This window comes from Lissotriton vulgaris, chromosome 2_1 (genome assembly GCF_964263255.1).
Source record: "Lissotriton vulgaris chromosome 2_1, aLisVul1.2, whole genome shotgun sequence".
In the NCBI taxonomy this organism is placed as follows: Eukaryota; Metazoa; Chordata; class Amphibia; order Caudata; family Salamandridae; genus Lissotriton; species Lissotriton vulgaris.
In genome coordinates this window covers 821,147,130-821,174,482 of record NC_141687.1, presented here as the reverse complement: position 1 = coordinate 821,174,482, position 27,353 = coordinate 821,147,130, and the positions used below count along the sequence as shown (strand labels likewise).

The following is a 27,353-nucleotide window of genomic DNA, read 5'->3' as shown; positions in this document are numbered from 1 at the left end:
CCATGGTGAATAATAGTGGCAAATAATAGAGGCAACAGAAGGCAGCCTTGCCTGATGCCTCCATAAATAAGCCATGAGGCTGAGCTACATCTGCCAGTTTTAACTAGAGCTGCAGGAGTCTGTATCCACTTCCTCCAGCGGGGTCTTATGCCAAACAATCACAGCCCTTTGAGCAGAGAATCCCAATGTAATAACAAAAGGCTTTTCTAATTCCAATGTGATGAAGACTGCATTGAGAAACTGAGCCACAGACTAACTTTTAATGTGCCATAGTCGTATTACGGCCTAAAACGATGTTAGCCTGATCTTCATGAATTATATCCAGCAATACTGGAAGTAGGCAACAGGCTAGTATTTTGGTCAAAATCTTATGGATAATGGGTGGTACGCAGCAAGGTCCATCATATCTTGTAAGAGTATGGGAGAACTGGGCACAGAACTCAGACAGTAGGCCATCTATTCCAAGGACCCTTCCTCCGGGGAGGTCCTTCAAACAAGAGCTTATCTCTTGGGTTGTAATTAAATCATCTAGGGCTAGCCAAGCCTCTTGAGAGAGGCAGGGAAGGGAGAAACAAGAGATGAAACGGTTGAGCCCTGCGTCTGATATCAATGGTAGGGGTGCGTAAAACCCAATAAAGTTAACATGAAAAGCAGAATTATTAGTCAGTTGGGTATGGGCGGTGCACCCTGAAGGCAGAGAAATGGCAAGCAAGATGGCGAGACGGGTGGAATTCACATAGCGATGTGTAAACAGCCACACCAATAGGCAGCTGAATTTGTCACCTTCATTAGGGGTATTGGAAATGTGAGTGCCACAGTCATGACAGTGGAGAAACTCCATTTTGTCAAAAAAGATCGACCTGCACCACCCAAAGATCATCCAATTTTTCCGGGGAGGTTACAACAACCTTTTCCATCTGTAAAAGGGAGGCCTCTTCCATTGAAACATCTTGAGTAAGCACTCTGCAAACTCCCACCATGATTTTGCCCTCTTGTGACCACTTTAAAAGCTTCTTTCTCAATAAATGGGGAGGGGAAGAATCCAATGTTTTGCTGAAAGAAGGAATCAATGTGTTTGAGTAATGGCTGGTGAAGGACTATGTCCTCTAGCATCATGGCTGAAAGCTTCCACGTGAGAATTGGGAACTGCAGATCCCCCAGCGAGCTCCATAGTTAGTGGGCAATGGTCAGAGAGGACCCGGGGATAATAACATATAGAGAGGTGAAGAGCAAATTATCCTTTCTAGTTGCGAGTGTAATTCATGGACTGGGGAATAAAAGGACAATGCCTGACATGACCGGTATTTAAGGCACCAAGTATGATCCAAGAACCAGCGAGTCAGCCACTGGCGAAGATAAGTGGTATTAAGCACCACAGAGGCTAAGGAAATGGAGGTATTGATTGATCAAAGTTAGTTTAGAGGACAGAGATTAAATCCCCTCCAAATATCAAGGAAGCACTAGGCCAAACCACCATGGTAGCAGTTATGTGGGACTAAAAGGCGAATGATATTTTGTGTGGTGCGTAAATGACATTCAGGTCCATAAAGTATGCCCCTGACAAGTAGAAAACACTCATTAGTATCAATATGTACCCTATCTGCTCTGAATGGTACTCCAGGTTTAATCCACAGCACTACTCCGGGAGCCTTAGTGATGTATCACATTACAAACACTTGTACCTTCCACCTGGATTGTAGTTTGGACAGCTCCACGGCTGTTAAATGTGTTTCCTGTAAAAGGACAATGTGTGCCTTCCAAAGGCACAACTCTGCATGTACCTTACATTGCTTTTGCAGAGAGTTCATGCCCCTGACAATCAATGCATTCTGATTTCAGAGAACTATGGTGGCAAAAGAAGTATGTAGGAGATGACTGGGAGAAATGGTCCTGGAAGTGTATATGCCTCTTCTAAGGAAGTGAAGCATGATGGGTGGAGATCAATGTAACAAAGTAGTCAGCAACCAAACCCTGAATGGATGCTAAAAGCAACCATTGGACAGTATTCAATACGGTTATGCATCAAATTCAAACATAAAAGGAACAGTACTACCCAATCAAGGAAAGGGGAAGGGAAAACAAACAGTGACCACTGTAGTCCCTCAGCCATAAGCGCCGAAGCAATAAAGAGAAGGACGTGGCAATAACATCCAGAGCACCTCAACCCCACAGAAAAATTAGTGTTACATTATATAAAGAGCCAAAACAGTCCCCAGAAAAATGAGAGCCCAGATGACAGAAGGCCACACACCAGCAGAAACCACACACCCCAAATAAGGTAGCACAGTAAATGCTTTAGCAAAGCCAGGTGATAGAAAGTGAGCACTGGAACCAATAGGTGACTGACCAGAGGCAGCTTCCCCAAATCTGCAATACTTCCGTAACCCTCTAAGGCAGTGTATTGTAAGAACTGCCACCTTGCCCACAAATGAGGTAAGTGTTCACCGAAAGCTCCTTGCTGGAGGGGGGCGTATTTCCTCCAACTCCACTGCCTTACCCAAGGGCATAGGATGGTATTAAAAACGACCCCATCTTGTCAAAAGGCAGGAGTAGAGTGTTGTCTCTCCCTTTTCTTCCTAAAGTGTAGAGTGACTTTAACAGAAGGGGGAAAGCTTCTACCTAACGTGGGCTGAGGAGTTGACACGCTGCCACCTCCTCAACTTGGACAAGGACAAGAGGGCTTTTTTTTGCTCAGCCAGTGTTTACATTGGGTGCATTTATGGTCAAATGTCTGGTGGACTGCACTGTTTTGTAATTACACACCACTGTAGCAAGGGTTGCATGCTTATACTCTAAAATCAGAATGTACAGTTTGGTACAACTAAACAAGGTATAGGTACATTGATAAAAAAACAGCTCTTAAGTAAAGTATACATGACCATTATTTATTGATGTTTGCTCACATAATATGCTCTTCAAGTTAAACTGCCATTCAAATCACACCCGTGCATTCTTAATTGACAAAGTCAGACCTCAAGAGCACAGCCACTAAAATGAGAAAACAGCGTTGTTTTATTCACCTGAATATCCATTCCCATCTGCATCAATGCCACCAGAAATGGACTGCCCAAACATCCTTAGAGTACTGCTAATTGTATTTCCTTGTATTCTCTGAAATGTAAATGAAAAAGTAGAATATTAAAAAAATGATTAATTCAGCTTTTTACATTCCGGCTACAGAGCAATATGACATATCATTTTAAGAAAGCATTTGCTAAGCCAAATCGGATGTGCTTTGCAAATGTCTTACTGGCGAATTTATTGTTTGGGAATTCAATAGAGGCAAATGGCTAAGTTAAAAGTTTAGAAAACATTGGGCCAGATGCATCAAAGGGTTTTGCTCATTCTGTGTCTATGGGAAAATGTGTTCAAACATATGGCACATTGATTTTAATATTGCGAAGCTGGCAGTTATGTTGTGTGACCCAGTGTTTACTGTAACAAATTAGTACAAGCATCATGGACAGTTGTTCTTTTGGGGTAATTTCTTAACAATATTAACTGTTATGGGGCATAGGGAGTATATTCCTATTGAATAAATCATTAAAGAGGCATGAATAGTCAACAACTTATAACTGAAAATACATTCCATATTAAAAACATAAGGACCAAGCATTGGAGATACAAATGTGAATAAGCGACAGTGCAGCACTGGAGTGATACAGTTTCAATATAGTGAGAAGGAAAGGTGCATGGACTAAAATATTAAGTCAATGCTGTGTTAACAGGTTGATAGTGGGAGATTAGTTACCGTCCGAGTTCATACTAGTTGCATTTACAAAGTGTGTGTAGGCCAAAAGTGAAAATTATGCCGATGTTTGACATCCAACGTACACATTTATATTGTCATCGTCAGAAGAGAAAAATTAAGGAAACAGCAACTCTCTTAATACTTGGAAGCAGGGGAGAGGAATATGAACAGTACTCAATCTCAAACAAGAAAACACAGGTTTAAATGTCCTCTTAAGGCGTCAAAGTACCACTTTCCTCTGTCTGTGGAACATGAACTTGTAAATGTACATTGAGGTAAATGTCCCTTCGGGTAAAACCAGATTATAGTTATGTGATCAGGCAGGTAGGTAAAACACGCTCATTTGTGTTTCTTCACCACTACACCGTCTGGAAGGGAATGACAACTCACAGCTTCTCTAAGAGTGATTTGTCAGTGTCTGAACAAACTGAAAAACCATTTATGTACATTTCTTTAAATATAGATTTTTGGACTATACATGGTGCTGTGTGATCTATTTCTTTTTATTGATTCTTTCAATAGGGTTACAATTCACATGACCCATAACATGCAATACTTTTGACCCCTAAAGATAGACTGCTCTTGAATTGATGTGCAATGTTTCTTGCATTGTCACGTTGATTTCCTAGCGTCATCATCTGGCAGCATGTGTGCGCCGCAGAGGAGCATTGGCAGGGAGCGGATAGACGGGAAGAGTGAAGGGAAGCATGAGAAAGAAAGTGAGTGCGATCAATCACAGATATGGGCCATATTTACAAGGAAGTAACGCAGCATGGTGCCGGAAGCTATTTGGCTGCGCCGCCTGCATTACTTCCAAAACAAAGGGATGCTTCATATTTACAACAATATGACTTCTCCCTGAGCTCTCCCTTGCGCTGGCTCACTGGTAGTCATGCCATGGTGCAAGAGTGCCTTCGTTGGGGGAATGATTGTTTTTGTGCAGGAGGGACACCTTCCTTCACAAAAACAATCACGAGAGGTCTTTTCCTCTTTTTATGTGTGCTGCAGAATGCACCACGCATAGAGGAAAAAACGGGGAGAAATAAAAGTATTTCTCCTCGTTGCGCCTCCTTATGCCTCCCCTGGGGTGGCGTAGGATTCTGATGCATTCCGGGTTTACGAAACGTTGTAAATCTGGGAATGCAGCAGAATCCATGGGTGTTGCGTGGGAACACACACAGCAACACCCATGAAACGCCCCTTTCACGCAAAGTGCTGCGCGAACAGGGGCTGTATTTACAAGGATATTAAAGGCCAAACAGGGTGGCTTTAAGTGTCCTTGTAAATATGGAGTGAGTCCCTTTCTCACTGCACCATCAGGATTCAAGCAAGCCGGGCCGAAGACGGCTGAAATGCCAGAAACCGGTCTCCGGTAGCTTGTCTCCTTTCTGGTGAAGAATTGGCTTGGTAGTTTGTCTGCCCTGTTCCCATGATGCACTGGGCCAGGGACAGACTGATTTGCATATAGCCAGGTTCTGAGCTGGGATGGTGCAGTGAGATAAATAACGGTGATGGATCAAGCCCTGATCTTTGGACTGGGTAAGAGTGGTCTGCGTAATTCAGACACTCTGTTCATCACCACCCCCCTTTTCTGAATCGTTTTTGGCCACTATAGGTGTGGCAGGGTATACTCAGACATGAGTCCCTTTCTCACTGCACCATCAGGATTCAAGCAAGCCGGGCCGAAGACGGCTGAAATGCCAGAAACCGGTCCCCGGTAGCTTGTCTCCTTTCTGGTGAAGAATTGGCTTGGTAGTTTAGTCTGCCCTGTTCCCATGATGCACTGGGCCAGGGACAGACTGATTTGCATATAGCCAGGTTCTGAGCTGGGATGGTGCAGTGAGATAAATAACGGTGATGGATCAAGCCCTGATCTTTGGACTGGGTAAGAGTGGTCTGCTTAATTCATACACTCTGTTCATCACCACCCCCCTTTTCTGAATCGTTTTTGGCCACTATAGGTGTGGCAGGGTATACTCAGACATGAGTCCCTTTCTCACTGCACCATCAGGATTCAAGCAAGCCGGGCCGAAGACGGCTGAAATGCCAGAAACCGGTCCCCGGTAGCTTGTCTCCTTTCTGGTGAAGAATTGGCTTGGTAGTTTAGTCTGCCCTGTTCCCATGATGCACTGGGCCAGGGACAGACTGATTTGCATATAGCCAGGTTCTGAGCTGGGATGGTGCAGTGAGATAAATAACGGTGATGGATCAAGCCCTGATCTTTGGACTGGGTAAGAGTGGTCTGCTTAATTCAGACACTCTGTTCATCACCACCCCCTTTTCTGAATCCTTGTAAATATGGAGCAGCACACTGCATCGCTAGTGCATCACAAAACGTGCCGCGCCGGCGGTGCAAGGGGCTTGTAAATATGCCCCTCTGTGTTTTTTCTGGATGGTACAGTACCCACATGTCTCAAACAGTTGTGGAATACTGTTACTCATTTAAAAAATCCTGAGAGACTCTCTGGATCAATCCACCACTTTGACCTGTTGCCACAACCCCATTCTTAGCTAATATTCTTGAGAAGGTGTTCATCAAGCAGCTCATATAGCACCTTGAATAGAGCTCAACCAGTGACAAGCACTCACCATTGTGTTCGAGGCGTGTTCAGCATTTTGTGTAAAAATTGAGTTATATTCTATTTTAGAGTCTGACATCTTTCTTTGCAATTATGGAGTCTGCCTTGATCTGTATGTTCGCTGTTTGCTCTTTAATGCTTCTTCTAACTCTTGCTGCCACTAGGAAGCTTTTCATTTTGTAGGTGTGGCATCTTTCAATAGCTCATCAGACACTAGGAAATCTTAACACTGTGTAGAGGTGGTAAGCTTGGCAATCATTTCCACCTATATTCCAGATTTCCACTCTTTCAGCAGAACTGATAAATATTTTTTCCAGAAATTCTACACAACTATCGGAGACAGCAGCAACAAACAAACAAACACCAAAAAGGACTGAATCAGTGAGCTCTCCACAAGATGTCACGAAGTCCCAGTAGCTAATAGAGTCAATTAAGGCCTTCGAGGAGTACCAGAAAACCTTTTAAGTAGGATCTGGGATTTAGTACCAGTGATCTGATAAGGGTTTTACAGAAAGCACTGATCACAACAGAACACATATGCATCACTCTACACTGTTGTCATTTAGTGTTTTATGCAATTACATAGGCTAGCTTGCAATTCAGCCCATTCAATTAATAGGAGCAGTGAGGATCAAACTTATACTGAGGCTTAGTAATTGCATTGAATATCTTGGACTCACACGTTTGGTTTCTGTGCCAAAAATGAAACATGCTTCAGTGCCTATTTTAGTCAACATTGAAAACATGGAAAATGAATGAAGACATGTCAAAGAATCATTCAGATTGCACTCACGTTTTACATCTCATATACTATGTGTTTGTGTTTGAAAAGATAAAACTGTAAGATCTGAAAATCTGCATTCCTCGTGTGAGGATATCATTCAATACTGATGGACTGGGCTGGGCTTTACAGAAATGTAGCAAATCTACATCTCTGGTAGATACGTTCCTTGGTAGTTTGCACCAAGAAACTGATTTTATACTTTTTTAATTGATTAGGAAGTAATGAATGGTAAACGTGTTGGCCTGGTTAGTTTTGTGTTAAACCAGTTTGCATAATTTCTTAGAACGCAAAAGTAATTCTGCAGTATGGATTAATATCATTCAATTTGTAACAATACATTCAAGGCTTTGACTTCTTTTCTTTGCGATGGAATAATGAATCAATGAATGAATCAATCCAGGTTTGTAAAGTGCAGCTACTCACCCGTGAGAGTCTCAAGGCGCGAGGGGGGCCACCGGGGGGGTGGGGGGGGGGGCTGCTGATCAGTCTGCACTATGGTGTTCAGTCCACAAGCCAGGTCTTCAGGTCCTTCCTGAATTGGGTCAGCGACGGGGATTGTCTAAGGTGGGTCTTGGTAGCGAGGCAGGAGAAGGATCTTTCTCCAGTTCTTGTCTTGTGTATCTGAGGGATGGTGGCCAGGGCCAGATGGGCAGAGCGAGTTGTCTGGTGGGGACTGAGAGGTGGTGATTCAGATATGCAGGTTCTTTGTTGTGGAAGGCTTTGTAGGCGTGCGTAGGGAGCTTGAAGGTGATCCTATTGTTGACTGAGAGCCAGTGGAGTTCTCAGAGGTGTTCAGAGATGTGGCTGCAGTGGGAGATGTTAAAGACCAGTCTACCTGTGGCGTTTTGAATGTTCTGAAGTTTTCTGAGGCGTTTCCGGGTGACGCTAGTGTAGAGTGTGTTGCCGTAGTCTAGTCTGTAACAACTTTGATCTGATGGTTTATTGTGAGCGAGGAGTCCAGTATGATGCTGAGGTTTCGTGCATGGTCTGTGGGGGTGGGCAGGGCTCCCATGTTGGGAGGGCCACCATGAGTCATTACAAGCTGAGAGTGAGGGCCCTAGGATGAGGACTTTGGTCTTGTCCAAGCTCCTTTTAAGGCAGCTGCTCTTCATCCAGGTGGCAACAGCCTTCATTCCTCTCTAGAAGTTGTTTCTGGGTTGTTGGTTCGTTGGTGAGGGAGAGGATCAATTGGGTGTCGTAGGAGACTATGTTGAGTCCATAGTACCTGAAGATGGTCGCGAAGGGGCCATGTAGACGTTGAAGAGGGTGGGACACAGGAAGGAACCCTGGGGGAGTCCGCAGCTAATCTCTGTGGGTTCAGAGAGGAACAGAGGTAGTCTGACTTGCTGTGTTCATCCGGTGAGAAAGGAGTGGATCCAGTCCAGGGCCTTGTCGCATATGCTGGTGTCGTGGAGTATAGGGTTCATTTAGATATACAGGCAAGACAACCACAGCTCATGGGTAAATGGCATTTATTTTGCAAGTAACCATATATATAATGTGACATTAACGAAAATACTAATACGTTTTATTTATAGTGCTTCAAGATAAGACTGAAATACAACGCACTACATAAATAGAGTTATTATTATTCTGCCAAAGGAGGTTCAAGGTGGATGTTGTGGACGAATTGGACAATAGTATATAAATTGTGAGAGGGCATGGTCAAGTAGGGAGGATCAGCGCAAGTGGGTTGATACCTCAGTAGAGGATGACTGTTCCACTTTAGAATACAAGACTATTGATGGAGGTAAAGGATGAGATAATTTACCTTAAGAAGGTTCTATGCTAAATTCACAGTATATAGAGACTAAGTTGAGATGTTTTTCAAAGAAGAGCTAAGAGTATAGGGATAGGCCAAATAAAGAGGCTTTGAAAGTAGCTCTGAAGCCTGCTGAGGACTAGTGCATATAGATTTGGCTGAGTGAAAAGTAAAATGAGGGTAAACTTTTCAGATCTTGAGAAGATGAGAGTGGGCAGAAGACGATGTTTTGGTCAGTAACGTTGATAGTCACAAATCACTGTCAAAGTGGACCCACAGGCTGCGAGTGAAGGGTTTAGGGTAAAGCATAGTCTGGAGGAAGAGCAAAGAAGGATGAGAAACTCTTGAAGACAGTAGAGGATAGAGTGCAGATGTTAGTTCTGAAGGATTAAAAAAGTGCTATGAGACGCTTAAAGAGGATCTGATAGTTGTGATAGGGAAGAGGGAGTAGTATTCACCCATAGATAAGTACCACAGGAGTAGGAGAGTGTGAGGAGCATGAGCATAGCACTAAGACAGAATTGTGTTGACCAGGTACACAGAAGGAGAACAGAAATTGGTCTGTAACAGTGAAATCTAGATGAAACAAAGTTACACTTGTGTCAAACATGGCAAACAGTGGAGAATGAACATTGAAAAGCAGTGATGAAGGTTGACCAATGTAGCACAGTTAGTGATTTGAGAGAATTTTTCATTGAGTGAGTTTTGCAGATTCCAACGTGGACAGTGTTGTAGAGGTTGGTGGTATTGAAGGTTTACCAGGAGATGAACTTGATGATTTGTAGAGCACAGAGGTCAGATGCTGGAGAGGAGAGCCAGAGGCCTGATATTGAGTATGGAATGGATACAAGGGAATAAGAGGCTCATGGAGCAAAAATAAAGATGTCAGCAAAACCCTAGTCATCGGAAGTCAGTTAATCAAAGTGAAAACCTAAATATAATTCAAGGTAAAGATGTGGAACTTTCAATTGCGTAAAATACTTTAAGCAATTAGAAAGTAATTACAAAAGATATTCAATGAACTACTGCAAAATGTCTGGTTTTAAGAACGTTCTTCCTTATTGTTTTAATACAAATACAAGGGGTAACTTACTCCTAAGGACTGAAAAAAACAAATGCAGAGACTAGATAAATCTAACACGGAGCCCATTTGCTATTGAAAATTTGTCTTAGCATGCCATGCTAATTTTGCCTCTCTATCATCATGCACAGAAAACCAATAATTATACTGAAATGGGCACCAACAGCTACAGAGGCTGGCTTACACCTGTGATCAGCCTTACAAATAGACATCGGTATAGTAGCCATACAGCCCATTAAACAATAAAGTTTTTTCAATCTGCAAATGGAGAATGGAGCATAGAGGTTACAGTGCCCAGGCAAAAAAAATTGAAAATACTACGAAATCATACCTCAGATATTCTTGAGCAATCATTCCTTCCTTGCAGCAGAACACATTAACATTATTAATAAAAAGGTTATAACCTTACATATATTGAAATTATGTTTTAACAATATTTAGATTTGAGTCTGATGCATGTGATCACATATCATTAAGGCCAATAAAGGCCCATTATTTTAAATCGCACATGTCTAAGACTTGCAGTTATATCTTTTCAGCCAAGAAATATGATGAAGTTATTTTATTGAAAAGGTTATATCCTCTCTGAGAAAACAGTGACATCAGAAACACCTGTGAGAAAGTTGATGTTATTCCATTCTCTCTTCCATTGTAGATGTATATGGCTCCTTGCAGATCATCTTCTTGTGGAGCACCAATTGCAACATCTGCAAAAATGCAATCATGAGTTGGTTACTAATAAAACAGACCCTAAGTCTTAAAAAACATAATCTAACTTTTAACATATTTTATCCACCAATATTTTCATTTCTCTAAGTGAGGTGGACAAAGCCATCACTAATGTTGATTAAGGCATAGTTCAAGGACACAATAAATCAACATATTCATATCTAGGAAAACTGGGAAGTGACTCTGCTTAATACAAATAATAACATACATATTTTGTATGGCTGTTGCATCAATGTATGAAGCCTTGCGTAATCATGGAAACGTCTGAGATGTAAAGCGGCTTGAGCAGTGTGCCAAGGAAATGTTAAACGTAATGCACTTATGTTAGATGCAGTTGCTTTTTTCAGAGGAGGACAGCTATTGCTGAACCTTACAAGATCACTTTTGAATCTCACTGGGCTACCATAAACACATGAGAACCTTTCAATTTTCTGATAGAGCTAATAAAAGGCAGTACATAAACTAGAATAAAAGTCAAACATTAGACTGATGTATTAAACTGAAAAAGGGCAAGTGCTACATTAAGGCCATTAAAGACTGCTGCTTTATGGTGCTCCTCAATAAGTCACAAGAGTGTGACAGATTACAACATATTACTTCTCAAAAGTTCTGGCTGTAATGGGAGGAGGAGCACAAAAATGGAAACCTTCCATTATGAGGGGACCTCTGAAAATTATTTATACAGGACTGAATTAGGGTAGGTGATGTATGTAAGAAGAGAAATCTATTTTGCAATTTGGAATAGTTATGTATATTACAAGGACATGTACTATATCTCCCATAATATTATCAGAATAAAAATAAGATTAATTTGCAAAGCTGTAGGAACAATATACCCAGCTTGCACCACAGGACACAAACATAATGGAAACCCATAACCTATGTGAGAAAAGAGTATAGAGGTATTGGCAAATCCAGTAGGCCTGGCTCTAATGTGTAGTGCATGCTAATACAGGGATGCAGAAAAATATGTCTTTATGATAAAAGACTATTATTATTTATATTGCTAGGTAGTGATGATGGTGGTGGTAAAAGTGGTGGTGGTATTTTGGTGAGGAGACAGGTGGTATGAGTGTTAACAATGTTAGTTGTGTAACTGGAACTGGCGGTGTGTTACTGGTGGCGGCAGTGTTATTGTTGATGGTACTGTTAGCGTTTGTGGTAGTGGGGATATCTTGCAGTTTTGGTGATGGTATTTTGGCTATGTGGTGTTTGTGGTACTGTGGTGTATGTGGTGGTGTGGTGTTGGTAGTTGTAGTATTGATCTTGGTAGTATATTTGTGGTGTTAGCAGTGTTGGTATTCGTAGTGTTACCATCAAGCATTATTGATGGTGTTATTGGCTGTGATTCTATAGGCGATACCAGTTCTGATGGTGTTGATGCTGGGGCATTAGTGCTGGAGCTACTATTATTTCAGTGGCGGTGTGGCAATAGATGTATTGGAGAGTGCATTTAATTTACTGATTTACTGTAGGTAAGGTATTGGTGGTGGTGTGGTATTGGTGATGATGTGGTAATGAGGGTGGTATTCGTGGTGGTGGTGTTGCATGTATTGCTGCTGGTACGGAGAGGGCAGTATGGTAATGCCAGACGTGTAGAATTAGTGGAGGTGCCTTGATGGTGGCATTGATGGTATTTGTGGATGAACTGGTAGCATTAATACTGATGGTATTGGTGATGGTGTTGCAAATGTAAGTGTACTTTTTAAATACAAAATAATCCCTCCTGCAATATAATACAATCTTTCAATAGCTGGTGGAATGATATGCCCAAAAAAATCAGCAATATGAGTGAGAAATACTCCTTTGGGCAGCACAATAGCCCCTCTGTGTATGATTAAATAATGTTTAACTAAGTGTCTGGCATAATCTAAAGCTATTTGAAGCACAACAATACAAGTATTGGCAAAGGCAATAGATTTTGCCTATGTGAAATCTGTAGGGTTTGTTAATATTTTTTCATGTTGCACAGCTGTGGATCTGCTGTCCAACATTGCTAAAAGTTTTTTTTTTAAAGAAATGCTTTGACATTGTCAATGCTGGCCACGTCATGTAGGTCTTTTCTAAACTGTGATAGCGTTTTTTTTTTTTACTTTAAGCCATGTTGCACATCAGCTCAACTGCTGTTCAACCAATAAAACAACATAGACCAAGCCAATAGATTTGCCAATGCTTCTTTTTCTTTCCAGCAGGATCACGCTGTTTTTCGCAGTTCACATTAAAAATGACAATGGACTGGGCCACAAGAACGCATAGTTACGAGCTATGTCAGGCAGTGTGTTTTAAACTCCCCTGTGACTCGCTTGCTGCTTCACTGTTCCTGTTTGAATTGCACGACAAATAGCACTAAGATATGGTTGTTGTATAGATCTGTGAAAAGTTCACCCGGTGCTTTTTATAGAAAGGGGAAAACAAAACTATAAGTACAAGCGTGCAAAGGAAAAGCCTGGTCTGGAGGGGCTGTTCAAACCTGTCACAAGATATGTGATATGTGTGGAACATATTTCTGCAGAATACTGATTTAATATGCGCCATTTTAAATAGAGTGCACACATCACTCTCATCTAAACATCCTAGACTTTAAATAGAGAACTACAGGAGGAGGAGCCAAGTCCGCATCTAAAATGGTCGCATAGCCGCTCGGCTCCGTGAGCCCTCTCGCCCTGCACGCCCATCCTGCTGTTCGTTCTGAACTACGAAGGTGTATTTGGATAAAAGAAGGAGAGCGTTCACCTACCACCTGCTCCTGAGTCTCCTGTGTGCTGTAAAGCCGGAGAATTTCCCATCCACTGCTCTGCGGCCTGTGCGGTGACTAAGCCGGGGTGTCGATTGGAACGGGCAGAGACTGCAACAACAGCGGCCGCCTCTGGTGGTGGGGAGTCGGTCGGAGGGTGCCGTTGTCTTGTAGTGCCGCTGACGGCAGCATCAGCCCGGTCCCTTCTTGAAGAGCCTTGGGGGCCTGCGAGGCATACTGGAGTCGAGGGGGGTGTGTGGCTCTTGGCCCCCCTCTTCGGACTCCGCGCCCGGACATCACCAAGTATCGCCCCCGAGACAGGCGGGCGGCCCCCAGGGAGTGGTAGGGTGTTTTGTTTAGCCTCTTGGTGACTCTCCCTGGGGAACCCGACTCATACTTTTTTGCTCCGGGCGTACATTTAGTGGCTCCCTGTCCCGAGGCCGGTCCCTACAGTGAGGTGCAGAGGGACGGGGCCGAACTGACAAAGATGGCGGCTGACACCCTCCCTCACGGACCATGTCCCGGTCGGACGGCTGCCGCTGGCGCGGAACTGGGGTGCTGGCAGCGCACTTTGGAGCCCACACCCAAGGATGTCCTGGCCGCCCTAACGGATCTACGCATGACCCTGATTTGCACTGCCTGTGACCTGGATCGAAGAATGGCCGCCATTGCTGTTTCACCGCCCTGTAAAGATGTGGTCCGATTCCAATGGAGTGCCGACGTGCCAGTATCAACCTCCTTGGGGAAGACTCAGGCCCCGCCTGAGTTTTGGGAACTGCAGAGGGACCTGGTTACTCCGTCCTCCTTGGACAGTGCGGTCGTGCGCGTGAATGCCTCTTTGAGACGCGTGCTCGGCCTGAATCTGGGGACGCGACGCTGTTCTTCTTCTCGGGCCGCCCGACAACACTGCGACACTTGCTGGACTGTGAGATCTCCTCTTCATGGAGGGTATTACTGTGCTTGAACTTCGTGACACTTGCGGGCTTGGCACAGATGCCCTTGGATTTCAGCTGCATGCGTCCTGATGGACTCGAACTGCCGAACTTATTCTTGGTGTTGTTCGGGCCTGATTCGCTCGGATCCTTCAGATCCTCCAAAAAGTACTGTATATCGATTGTCAAGGGGCCATTTGGTGGCTCTGTTGCTAGACGTTGCCAGGGATGATGCATTTTAGGTTTCGGTGGCCCTCACGTTAACTGACGGTGCTTTGGGTGTGTTGCATTGGGATTGTATTACTGATGTAATTGGTACTTGATGTTCTCCATGATACTTTATTCTGCTTCTGGATCTTCCCTATGTGCAGGGGCGATGGGCGGGGCCAGGCGGCGACCTTGAGGGCCCTCCTCCCCTTATGCTTCTTGTCTTTTCTCTCTTTCTCTTCTAAATTTCGGGTTCTAATAGGGCGACAGGCACGCGGCTGGGGGGGTAGGCCTTGGCCTTCCGCGGGTGTGCAGGGTGGGGGTAGGGGGGTGGGGTTTGCTCGTTCTTTGTTTCCATGGCACTTTAGTCTTTTTTCTTTTTCTATAGGGTCGTCTTCATTCATGGTTCCTGAAACGTGTATTGTTTTGAGAGGTGGGGTTAGGGTTTGTTATTCACCAGATTTGTGGCCACGTATCTCCTGATTTGTGTACCTTACCCCACTACTTCGTCTGTATTTCTACTAATTGTAGATATCCTGACTGTGCGTTGTATTGCAGGACCACATGTGATTGTATGGCACTTTTTCAGTTCTTTATAATTTAAAAAATGAACCTCTCTAATCCTGATTTCGGACCTGATCGTTTGTCCACGAGCTGTCTCCTGGTATACATATCGTCCCGGCCTTTGACTTGTTCTGACTCTCCGCATTGATTGCTATACTTTTACTCTGTTTCGCGGCCGGCCGAGAAGGTTGTAGGCCCGTACCTGTAATTGATTGCAAAACTAATAAAGGTTTTCAAAAATTGTTTTTTTTTAAAAATAGAGAACTACACAATATATAATAAAAGCGTGCTCCGGGATAATGTGCCCTTCCCCATTTCATCGGAGGATGTAATCAAACACGAAGCTGGAGGGGCTGGAGGCAAGGAGGCATGCAAGGGCAGGAGTGGGGTGGGAGCGAGAGGGCAAGTAACAAGATCAGGAGACACATGGGAGCGGCGGGGAGAGATAGAGAAGGCCTTAAAACGCATGCACTCTTAGGGAGTGCTAGTTTAAAATGATTTTATAAAATACCTCTGAAAGTGGGGGGCTGGTGGAAGGACACTGTACTTCATTCAAGCTCCAATGAAGACAGGAAGAACTGAAGAGGAAGAACTGAAGATAAAAGGGGAAGAAGGAGGCACAACCCAATGAGAAGCAAGGAAAAGAGTGATGTTGGAGCCAACTAATGGTAAATAAAGGTGAGTAATGAGCATGCTCGATACATGTTGTTAGCTTATTTTTTTTATTTATAAGAGATTTTGCAAGCACAGTGCAAGCGCTGCGAAGGCGAAACTTAAAAAGGTACAGTTTTTAATAAATTGGGTAACCTGTTCTGCCCTGCATTATAATAGTGCCTCAGTTAACATATTAAAATCAAGTTCAGGGGCGTAAACCTCACTAAAGAATCTAGAAAACTGTACACGCCATTAAGAGGAAGTGACTGTAACAAGGATAATGACTTGACCATTAAGACATTGCGACAAAAAGTATATTAAGTACTGTAAAGTAAATGTAAGTTTGCCAGAATATTTTAATAATAAATTATTGTGTTTAAAATAGATGCATTACTTTGCATAGTAAAAATATAAATGCATCACATGAATGGTACTGTAAGAGATGGACAAATCCTTTACATGTTTAAAGAAACATGTTAAAAAAGTGTACAAATGTACATTTTGAATCAAATTCAATAACATTTGCTATTTAGCTGTATACTAAAAATGGCATCGGTGGTAAATTGAAAATAAAATTTGTGTGAGAAAAGAGATATAGGTCCTTGTATATACATCACAGCATGTCAAGCGACCAATTCAAAAATATCAGAGACCCTAATAGTACAAGCATATCAATCAAGATGCATATATGCCTGGCAATGTTAATGTGTTTATCCTGTCACAGATGGTGAAATGAGTGCGAGGAGAGCATTACGATATCAAGCAAAAACTTTAAAAAAAGCACAAAGAATGTCTACATCAGAAATCAGAAAATGCTGTAATTCATGTAATCTACAACACAAAATGTATCACACGTAATGTGGCTGTGTAGGTTGGTGGAAAACTCAGTATATTTTTCTCTAAATTGTTCACTGAAGCTGTATTCTGATGGGACATTCTAAGGAACAGAACATGATAGTAATTATTATTGTATTAATTGCAAGTTGTATTTAGTGCTAAGATATTAAGTAGATTTATGTATAATACATAAATTGTAAAATTAATAAAGAAATAAACATTTAAAAATGAATCCGAGGGAAAAGTAATGCTATTGAAAAGAAATGCAATCTTCAATAGGATTATGACAATCAAAGGAAAACCTTCTCTAATTTCAGAAAGCCATACTGCTAGACAGTACCTTCAAACCCATCAGTATCGATGTCTCCCAGATTTGTTATAGTTTCTCCAAAACGAGCAGCATAAGCATCGCTTCCAAGTAGATCAAATTCCAATTCTTTCATTGTTCCCTTGAAGCGAAAAGTGAAAAAAAATTATTTGTGATTTACTAATATTTCATAGTATGTTAGAAAGATTATCATTTTGCAGAATGTTTAATGAGACAAATGTGCTTGAGAGGCTGACGGTTTATATTTAATAATCTGATGGTCAGAAAAATGTTATCCAAGAACATAATGTACACATGGCTTTAATTCAGTAACAGACAGTCAAATAAATATTTACTTAGTCCCTGGCTTTATGTATTGTACATAAAGTTTGAAAAAGATCAACTGATTAAAAAAAAAATATATATATATATATTTTTAAGTAATACAGTACAAAATATTACAATATCCTTTTGCACAATTTGAATGAAAACACCTCTAGCACAACCAATCATACCACAACATTTCAACTTTTTTTGTTAAGAGAAATTATAACTCTCTTCCAAAAACAAATCTCTGATGTTGGTATAGTATAACGCTTTTTAAGGATATACATAATAATCGGATATAAATAAAATTAACGAGAAGACACAACTTACTGAACCCATGTTGATGTACACAAAAACACGTCCTTCCTCTCGAATTGTGCTTTGCATTGGGGCTCCAACTAGCAGGTCTGACAGGCCATCAGAATTCAAATCTACGGCGCAGACTGCTGCGCCAAAGTATGAGCCCAGCTGTAAAATTAAAAAAATGTGTTTGGTAACAGGATAACATGATGAAACTAAACTGCTAATTAGTGATAACCAGATTTAATAAGTTACCGTTTTACCCTTTGCTTCAAACATAATTTCCAGTTTTTTTTCCTCAATGGTAAAAATGTAAACCTAAGAAGAGAAGATAACACTGATTTAAAGGAAAATATATAATAGCAAAAAAATAGGCTACAAAATCACTTTGGCTTTGGACAAACACATCTGCTATTATTTAAGTCCTGTGAATAGCATGGTTTACCAAGTAAAAATGCATCGACAAGGTGCAAGCATTCATTGGGGCATGCAGGTAACAAGATGGGCAGTAACAATTAAACAGGATGCAGTAGGATGTGGCAGGAAACTGTGAACCAGAGATTTTGTAATATTGAATTAGAGGTGCAGTTGAATAAGAGGGGGAACTGCGAGTCAAGAATTAGTTAGTTCACCCCAGGCAGTAGTCACCAGCTTTTTCAATAGTGTTGATAAAGGTGGTTAAAAGGCTGAAATGAAGAAGTGAGTTTTTATTATTTTCTGAAGGTCAAACGATTGACAGGTGAATTTATGATTAAGTATAGACAAGAGGGCCATCAGTTATTATCCATGGAACACCTGCCTATCAGCTACTGTGCTACAGAACATCAATTCAAAGTTACTGTAACAATAACTTCTTTGAAAAGGCCTGAGGCCATTCTGAACAAACTTATGAGCATGTTGTCTCAGTTGTGCCGCAGTAAGTACATAACTAAATTGCCTACTGGTGCTTTAACAGCTTCTGACCTGCTATTTTGTATTGGTTGAAAAAAAGAAGAGTTACTTTATTAATTTGTTTTGGTTAAAGACAGTTTGTCTGAGATTGGTTAATTAGGCTGTTTCCAGGATTTTTGGCTTTCTAGCATTATTCCCCATACTGATTGGTTTGTGAGGTTTACTCATTCTTCAGCAAAGGACGCGCAGAGGGATGCCAAAAGAAAGCATGAGTCTAGTTTCTCTTCTACTGATGACAATGGAAGTGGGGGTAGAAGAAAGGTTTCTAGGTGCTCAAATTCACTTTGTGCTTATCACTCTGGGGTTATGTCAGCTAGTGAGATTCTGAAGCTGACTGAGTCCGCGGTGATGAAAGCCTTAGCCTGTGAAAGACTGAAAAAAAGAGAAAGAGGCATGGTGAGGCCCATTAGTTATGGACCGGAGCGATTAGGCTTCCACTCTTCAGACTAACCAGGTACAAGCACCCCCTCATCTGGCAAATCTATCAGAAGTGAAGACGTCAGTAAGGTGTTGTATCACAGAGGAGAAAACATTGGATTTCGCAAACCGCCAATACTGAATAAGAATCGACCTTTTTCTGCAGTGTAACACACTGTTGGACCTGGTCCTTTTTGCATGGTTATCCCCAAACCTTTTGCCTTCTTTCTCCTATTTTTTCTGACCTGTTTTATGTTGGCTTTAGGACTCTGGGCACTATACCTATACTAACCAGTGCTAAAGTGCATATGCTCTCTGTCCAAATTGTATTGGTGATTGGTTCATCCATGATTGGCATATTTGATTCACTAGTAAGTCCCTTGCAGAGTGCACCAAGTGTGCTCGGGGAATGTAAATCTAATGCTACTAATGGGCCAGCGCAAAAACAACAATTGATGGACAGAATGCAGAACAATGTCACACATTCACCCCAGTACAGAGATCTGTGCCTAAATCCATCGTTTTATTGCACTCCACACCACCCCACCCCAGTTCAGACATGGCCATATGCAAATCAGCCTTGACCCTGTGCCTCATGGGAACAGTCCAGCCCGAACTGCCAAGCCATGTCTTTCCTGGACCGGAATCTAGCATCCTAGGACCGGTTTATGGCTATCAGCCATCTTCAGCCAGGATAGCTTGACTCCAGTGGTGTGGAGAGCATGGGACTCACATCTGAGCATACCCATCCCACTCGGGTGACAAATGCAAAAACAACAATTGATGGACAGAATGCAGAACAAAGTCATACATTCACCCCAGTACAGAGATCTGGGCCTAAATCCATCGTTTTATTGCACTCCACACCACCACAGTTCAGACATGGCCATATGCAAATCAGCCTTGACCCTGTGCCTCATGGGAACAGTCCAGCCCGAACTGCCAAGCCATGTCTTTCCTGGACCGGAATCAAGCATCCTAGGACCGGTTTCTGGCTATCAGCTGTCTTCAGCCAGGATAGCTGGACTCCAGTGGTGTGGAAGGGGCCTGCAGCACAGATTGTGCCACCGACATGAATAGCCCTGCAACAATGTCCCAGACCTGTCACTGTAGTGTCAGTGATTGTAATTTTAAACTGCCATTTCGGCCTGCCAAGTGCACCCATTTGCCGGGCACAAACCTTCCCTTTTATTGCATATAAGACCCCCCCTAATGTAAGCCCAAGGTAGCCCCATGGGCAGAGTGCAGTGTAATTAAAAAGTAGGAAATGTGCCGTTGTACTTTACATGTTCTAATAGTGAAATACTGCTAATTTCCTTTTTTCACTATTGCAAAGACTATCTCTCCAATAGGGTAATAAGGTGATTGCCTTGAAATATCTTTTACGTGCAATTTGCCATTGGGAGCAGGTAGAAAATTTGGGTTTTGGGTCTCTAAACTCACAATTTAAAAATACATCTTTTGTTGGCGTGGTTTTTAAATTGTGTGTTTGAAAATGCAACTTTTAGAAAGTGAGTGAGCATTTTCTTGCTTAACCATTCTGTGCCTCTGCTTGTCTGTAGACCACATATCTGGGTTGGCTGACAGTTCGGCTCTTATTCATTCACTCTAGACAGTCACACGAAGGGAGCGGATGTGTGCGTTGCAGATCCTGAAAGGCCCTCACCAAGCTGATGGGCCTTCCTGAGCTAAAGTGGTGTGATAAGTTGTCATTGACACCTGAATAGGGCTGTGCCTGTCCTCACACAAAGCTGTCTCCACGTCCCTGTAGTGTGTCTGGAGCCAGGTCAGGGAAAGACAGGGTCTTGTGCACTACAAAGACTTTCCTTTAAAGTTTGCTTACTTCAAAGGCAGAAAGGGGTATGAGTATTGGACCTCTGACACCCCAAAATCAGAACACTTCCAGACTGAGGACATTCTGCCAGGAAGAAGACCTGGATGCTGTAAGAAGGACTGCCACTCTGCCTGTTGCTTTGTTGTGCTGTCCTGTTGTTTTTATACTGGGAGTGAAAATACTAGACTTTGCTTTCTACATCCTGCTTTCAAGGTTCTCTGAGGGCTTGTGCATGCTTGCCTCATGTTAAGAAGTCTCAGGGCCATCAAAGACATCACTTACCAGTGCCTAGGCTTGTCGGATGAGGGTCCTGACTTGCCAAGTGATGCCAAATCCAGTTGTTGGGCCATTGGAAATGTAACCTGATGATTTTAAGGAGAAAATCCAGGCATCGACTCCTAGCGCCTATTTTATCAACGCATCGCTGAAAAAGATCTATTCAGTGCCTGACTCGCGGCTGCAGAATTGTCACATCATCCCTTTACGCCGATTCTTTATCGACACCAAGCCACACCAGTAAAGGACCAACACATCACCTACCCTGCCTAGCAGTAAAGAACCGACGCATCACCTCTCCTGCCTAACGGTAAGGAACCAACACATCACCTTGCCTGTGTAGTATGGAACAGAAGCACTGCTTTGCTTTTGCGGCGCCCCACCTCCCCTGCGTCTTGCAGAGTTTGTGAGTATTGATGCATATGAGGTACTTTATGATAAAACTAACGCATCCATTGATTTCTATAGACTAAACTTGCTTAATCTTTTCAAAGTGATATTTTGACTTGTGTATGTTGGATTATTGCCGGTTTAGGTTTGTTTTATTCAGATAAATACTGGCTATTTTTCTGAGCTGGTGTGGACTACTTCTGTAATGTTTTCACTGTCTTACTGTGTGGGTGTATGTCTGTACAAATGCTTTACACATTGGCTCTGAGACAAGCCTGACTGCTCGTGCCAAGCTACCAAGAAGTGAGCAGGGTGCAAACCACTGCCAACTAGAGACCCCATTTCTAACCCAAACCTCCTACTTTGGTTTTACATTGGCGTGAACTAATCAGGGCTCGGATTTTGTGGTAGAGGATCTGTATAACAACAGCATTCTATGCTTTTTAATAAGGATGCATGTGTTGGAGGATTCACAAAGGTTTTTTTTATAAGGAATAAAACTTGATCCTGTCAACCCTGACCGGCCATACTGCCATTAATCCAAAAGATTTTTCTTGTAGAGAAAAAAGTTCAGAAGATTAGAAATCAGGTGTTATCTATCATGACACAGGGTACACCTAGGATAAAGTTCTGGCTGTAGATTCTGGGGGATATGGGAGCGACATACGCCAATTTCCCTTGTCTACTTTTAATCTGGGGACTACAGTTAATCATATTATTATATTATCAGAAGTCAATTTGCTAAGACTTCCACAGAACGTTTTCATGAGGCAGACAACCCCAGAGAAAGTACAATGGTGAATGGACTCTTTACATCCTTAGAAAAGAGTTCTTTCTCCACCAGCCTGGACTGAGATTACTAAGAATATAATTTCACTGTGCAGGGCTGGGAAACCTGAATGGAGGATCCGACGTTGCAAGGCAGAGGATCGCCTCAGCAGATGATGCATTATTCCAACTGCAAAGCATTGGAAGTGATTCAACTGGCTTTAATGACATTTTACCCTTTGGTGAAGGGCGTATTTCTGATCCAGACAGATAATCAGACTGCCAAATCCTATTTAAAAAAAAGAAGGTGGTCTTGTTTCCAGTCCTTGAGTAAAATCACAATTCAATTTTTGTTTGGGCAGAGAGGATTCAGCTATCTCTTGCAGTAAGTCATATCTTGGAGATAAGGACAGAAAAATGTAAAAGTTTTCTCGTATCCTTGAAGTTCTAAATGGGCCCTCAGTTGATTGTGTCCCTATGTCAAAAGTGTGGCATGCCAGTCTCCGTTATTGTGCCAGCCATGAAAATTGTATTCGCCCAATGTACTGTTAATGTATTCTGACGGATCTATTTCAGGGGATAGATGGTCTTACTAGGGACCTTTTTAATGCCTTTACCCCACTGCCTCTCATATTGATTCAGATAAGGCGGGAGGGAGCATTAATAATTCTCATTACTCCAAAATTACCCCTCAATTCCTAGTATTTTCTCCCGACCCTAATTTAGGGGCCGATTAGGATTGCGGTGAATCCGCATCCTCCGGGCCGGCGAAAGCCACCGCCGGCCCGGAGGATGCGGATTCACCGAGTGGTGATTGCAAAGAACCCCCGCCAGATTAGGATGGCAGGGGGGTCATCTGTGGACTTGAAGACTGTCCGCCGCTTTTCCGCCGTGGTCCCGCAGCGGAAAAGCTCTAATATGGTGGCGGTGTCTATCAGACACCGCCAGCCATATTAGGATTCATGCGGAAACATGCTTTTCCACGGCGGGTTTTCCGCCGTGGAAAAAGCATGTGGTCTTTGGTGTTTGGGGGCCCGTTGCAGGCCCCCAGGGTGTCGGGGGTGGGGAGTGCACATGGGGGGTACCTATTGTACCCCCCAGCACTTACATGCACAAAGCGGCAGGCACCGCGCGGTGCCTGCCGCTTTGTGCCTGTAAATGTTAAACATGCATTTTTAACTTTGCTGCGGGTGCTGCTTCAAGCAGCACCCGCCGCAAGGTTAAAGGAACAGGATGTGACCGCCAGGGTGGCGGTCACATCCTAATTTGCATGGAGGGACCGCCGCTGCCCATGCGGACGGTCCCTCTTCCTCGGGGGTGGCGGACGGATGCAGGTCTGTCTGCCATCCTAATGACCCCTCCCCTAGATAGGCCTGGAATTGGTATTTCTGACAACTATTTCTCTTTTGAACTACCAAGAATTGCCTGAAAAGGATTGTTTCAAGGTCAGATCTGTTCAGAAAAATTGAAGTTTAACAGGATTACTTAAGGCATATCCTGAGAATTGAAATTCCTTCAAGACCTGGAGCAAGGGTAAAGTGAGGGTAAGGTTTTCTCCAGGAAGGGTTTCAGTATGCCGAACACTAGCTATTCTTGGCATGCACAGAACATCTATTAAGCCATTTAGAGACTCTTTAGATGGGGCTGAAGACTGAATCTTTTCTTTATGCATGCTCAGGGGTTTTTCTAATGTTCTTCCTTTTTCTAGGCCTTAGGCTTCTAGCTAGAATTTACTTTTAGTTTAAGGAGATGTTAACAATTCTCAATTTAAGCCCTTGTAGATTCAAATAGTCTTGTTGTTTTCCTCCTGGTAGTAGTTTAGAAGACAGTAAAAAAGTATCCACTTCAGCATTTACAGAGTTCCAATATTTTTAAGACTTTCTCCCTGGTGGCGATTACTTTGGTCGGAAGATTAGATACATTGTTTCCAATTTCTTGTAAATAGCTTTTCCTCCATATTATTTTCAAATAGGAGAGTCCTAAATTAGGACTTTCTTTGGCTCCAACGTTTCTTCTCCTTTAAATTCTTGGAAAGAAGTTAATCTTCCCAAGTTCTTTCCACCCCCTTCCTTTTAGGCGGAGGTTGTGGTTCAAAATCAGGATAGGAAGAGAGTTCTTTGAACTACTTTAAAAAGTCACCCACATAGTAAATCAGATGTTCTTTTATTTAACTTTGGCTGAGGTAAGAATGGGGTACAAAACTACTAATGAGGCCTTGATTCTCAGTCGGTCAGAGTTTACCGACCCCTGTGCAAATCTCTGTTTGTGCAGTGGTTGGAATTCGGATTTGGATGATATTTACTGCACCTGTATTTACCTTGTGCACTATATACCTCGCCCTTTATTAAATTAGGTTAAACATGCTGGAATTTAACAGAGGAAATAAATACGGCATTACCTGTAATATGCAGATTGCGGTGTGTTTAGCACCAATATTTGCACTTTATTCCCCAAAGACTCAGAATAGGAGCAATTTATCATATCCAATAAATTACAAACCTCCTGGTCAGATTGTATTCTGTGCGATAAATTACAAGTAAACCTCTGCTCACTTCAAGTCAGGAAATTAGATTTTAAATCCCTGGTTTGAATCTTTGATTGCTTTGGTTTACCAAATTCACAATATTCCCTGTCCTTTAAGGATTCAGGGAAAATCTATGACAGGAATGCCTGTTTTCTTGACAGATTGGCAGAACTTTATCATAGTCTTATAGCCTGTTGTAGCGGACTATACCGGCCATTAAAGGCCTGCTCCAGCGTTAAAGGCCCAAGCTGAAGGCAACGGCTGTTAACAAGGGAGCAGGACTTTAATGGCCGGTGTAGCCCAGCTACGAAGGGCTATAAGGCTATTAGAACATTAAGCCACTAGAGGGCAGAATGCTCCAACAAATAAAACAAAGTCCTCTCAGAGCCCGAGGGTGTTTAAATCCCCTCGGGCTCTGAGAGGCCTTGTAAAACAATGAAATGTTGCTTTGCAGGCTTTTACCGGCCCGTAGAAGTTTGAAGCACTCCATCGTATTCAATGGAGTGCTCCACATTCCAATGTTCTAAAAAGCATTACAGACTTATTCATGATAATCAACTGGATGGTATTCTTGGTCGTAGAATACTCTTTACTATACAGTAATATACGAGTCTCTTTTCTGAGCTTTTTTTTAAAAAAACGTTTTCCTGGCTTCACTTAATTTAGGTATATCTCATACATAAGGAGTAAGGTGAGGAAGTAAAAGATTAGATGATGTTTTAATTACTTACCCTTAATTATACTATCATTTCTACACCATTTAAATCATTACTACCCCTCCCTCTCTTGCTTGTTGGTTTTGAGGAAGACTTGAGGGACGGGGGGGGTCAAAAAATCATGTACAGAACGGGTTTGGAGTAATCAGTCCTGTTATGTGACCACACATGATTAAGGTGGCCCAACTGTTGAATTTTGATTGGTGTGCTTTGATAATTGGGAGTGCAGTCTGTAAAGGCAGACATGTATCATAGGTAATGATTGGAAGTTAATATATTTTCTATCAGTTTCTGCGACACAGAATGTATTCACATTGTTCACCGTTTTAGTAAATGGTTTTCTGTCCTTATAATTCCATAAAACCTCTACCCATAGTTTAGTATGCAGATAATGACTGCTCATCATCTTATTTGACACATTTTCTAAGCACATCAGTTAAAATGCCACTACTACTCATCCATCAGTTAAAGCTTCATGAGTGCTGGTCATTCTTTGATGTCCTTTGGAATATCACCAGATCAATTAATCTGCCACATAATTCCTACTTTAGTCTAGTCAGGTTGCCTCTTACTGTACCATAGAGCTGACTATTCATCAGTTATTGTTCCAAAAATGCAAGATGAACTGGACTAATTCATGTGGAAGGGACTGGCCTGCTAAAATGCGCACATCTCAGCACAACATGAGGAACATTTTTTCTTGTTTATAACATCTCTAAAATGTTTGTTTTTGGAGACTCAATTTACACAAATACAACTGTGCTTGTGGGGTATTCTTTATCAAAACTATTTGTTTACATATAAATTAGGTCTGTACTGGATACGAACAGCTGTTTGCATTTAAAACAAAGTATGTCTTCTGATGAATAATGCATTATGTATGAAATTTCCCATTTATACTTCAACATCGAATTTTCCATTTGTATATACCTACCAACATCTTTCTAAATAAAACATACTTCTCTTTGCACTACATTAATAAGTATTGTAATATATTCATGTAATACTAAATTTTTCATAAGGAGTATATTAATAGCTCAAACTCTCTGAAATCAAAACGGTCACTGAATCTTGTTTGCTTAGCATTTTTTGATGTTCCCTGAAATTATACATACCAAATATTTCAATTTCATTGAAGAATTTCACTGAATCTTTTGCAATATCAATTCATGTAAAGAAGTTGGTAAACTGAATATAGCTTTCAACTGTTGTTAAAGCCTATCATTTGTCACTGTTTTTCTGCATCAAAAGTAATATAAGTAATTTCTGATATTGAATATATTTTCTTTATCATCTTCAAAACATTGTCTATTAAATTAAATGTTTCTCATATTTCTTCTTCATTTATTGTTGTACGTTTTTGTGGAGTTTCAGCAGCACATGTATGTACTATCTTCACAGCTGTCCCGGTACTCAAATTTTGCTTCATTTTCCTAGGTTTACTTGGACCATTAAGAAAAATTACCATTCATATTTTCATTAAAAGCATTTATATGGTGCCTTAAAGTCTACAATGCCAAAACACTCACCCACTCTTGGCATAATTTACCAATGTTCTAACTGTCAATCTGTACGCCTGTTATACCTACGATAAGTTTATTAGCTAATGGACCAGTTACTCCTTGCAATCATTCAGAAGATTGATTCATTTGTGGTGAAATCCATAAACATGTTCGATTTGATCCTGGAGACACATTTTAAAAGTACCATTATTAATTATTACTTGCATTTCATCATCAGTCAATGTTCTTCCCCATTTCTAATTCAAGAAATTAAAATACATTTCTCTAGGTGCCTGAGGTATTAATAACTAATTTCCATCAGGGAAGCCTGCACACATTATTTGATGAAGTGCGTCACTCAAAAATATAAACTATTTTGCAATTTAACCTGCTGGAAACAATGTATCTGACCTTTGAATTTGCCAAC

The 27,353-nt window shown here is 41.9% G+C and overlaps 1 protein-coding gene across 1 annotated transcript in view; it reads right to left on the bottom strand.

The window, feature by feature from the left end:
• Window positions 1–27,353, bottom strand: part of ITGA4 (integrin subunit alpha 4) — a 531,379-nt gene that overhangs the window by 238,779 nt on the left and 265,247 nt on the right. The window contains exons 8-12 of the mRNA XM_086956223.1: window positions 17,804–17,866; window positions 17,579–17,716; window positions 16,955–17,063; window positions 10,570–10,664; window positions 3,021–3,111 (exon numbers count right to left, since the gene is read on the bottom strand). Coding sequence (XP_086812349.1) covers window positions 3,021–3,111; window positions 10,570–10,664; window positions 16,955–17,063; window positions 17,579–17,716; window positions 17,804–17,866 — 496 coding nt within the window. The remainder of the gene's footprint in view (window positions 1–3,020; window positions 3,112–10,569; window positions 10,665–16,954; window positions 17,064–17,578; window positions 17,717–17,803; window positions 17,867–27,353) is intronic.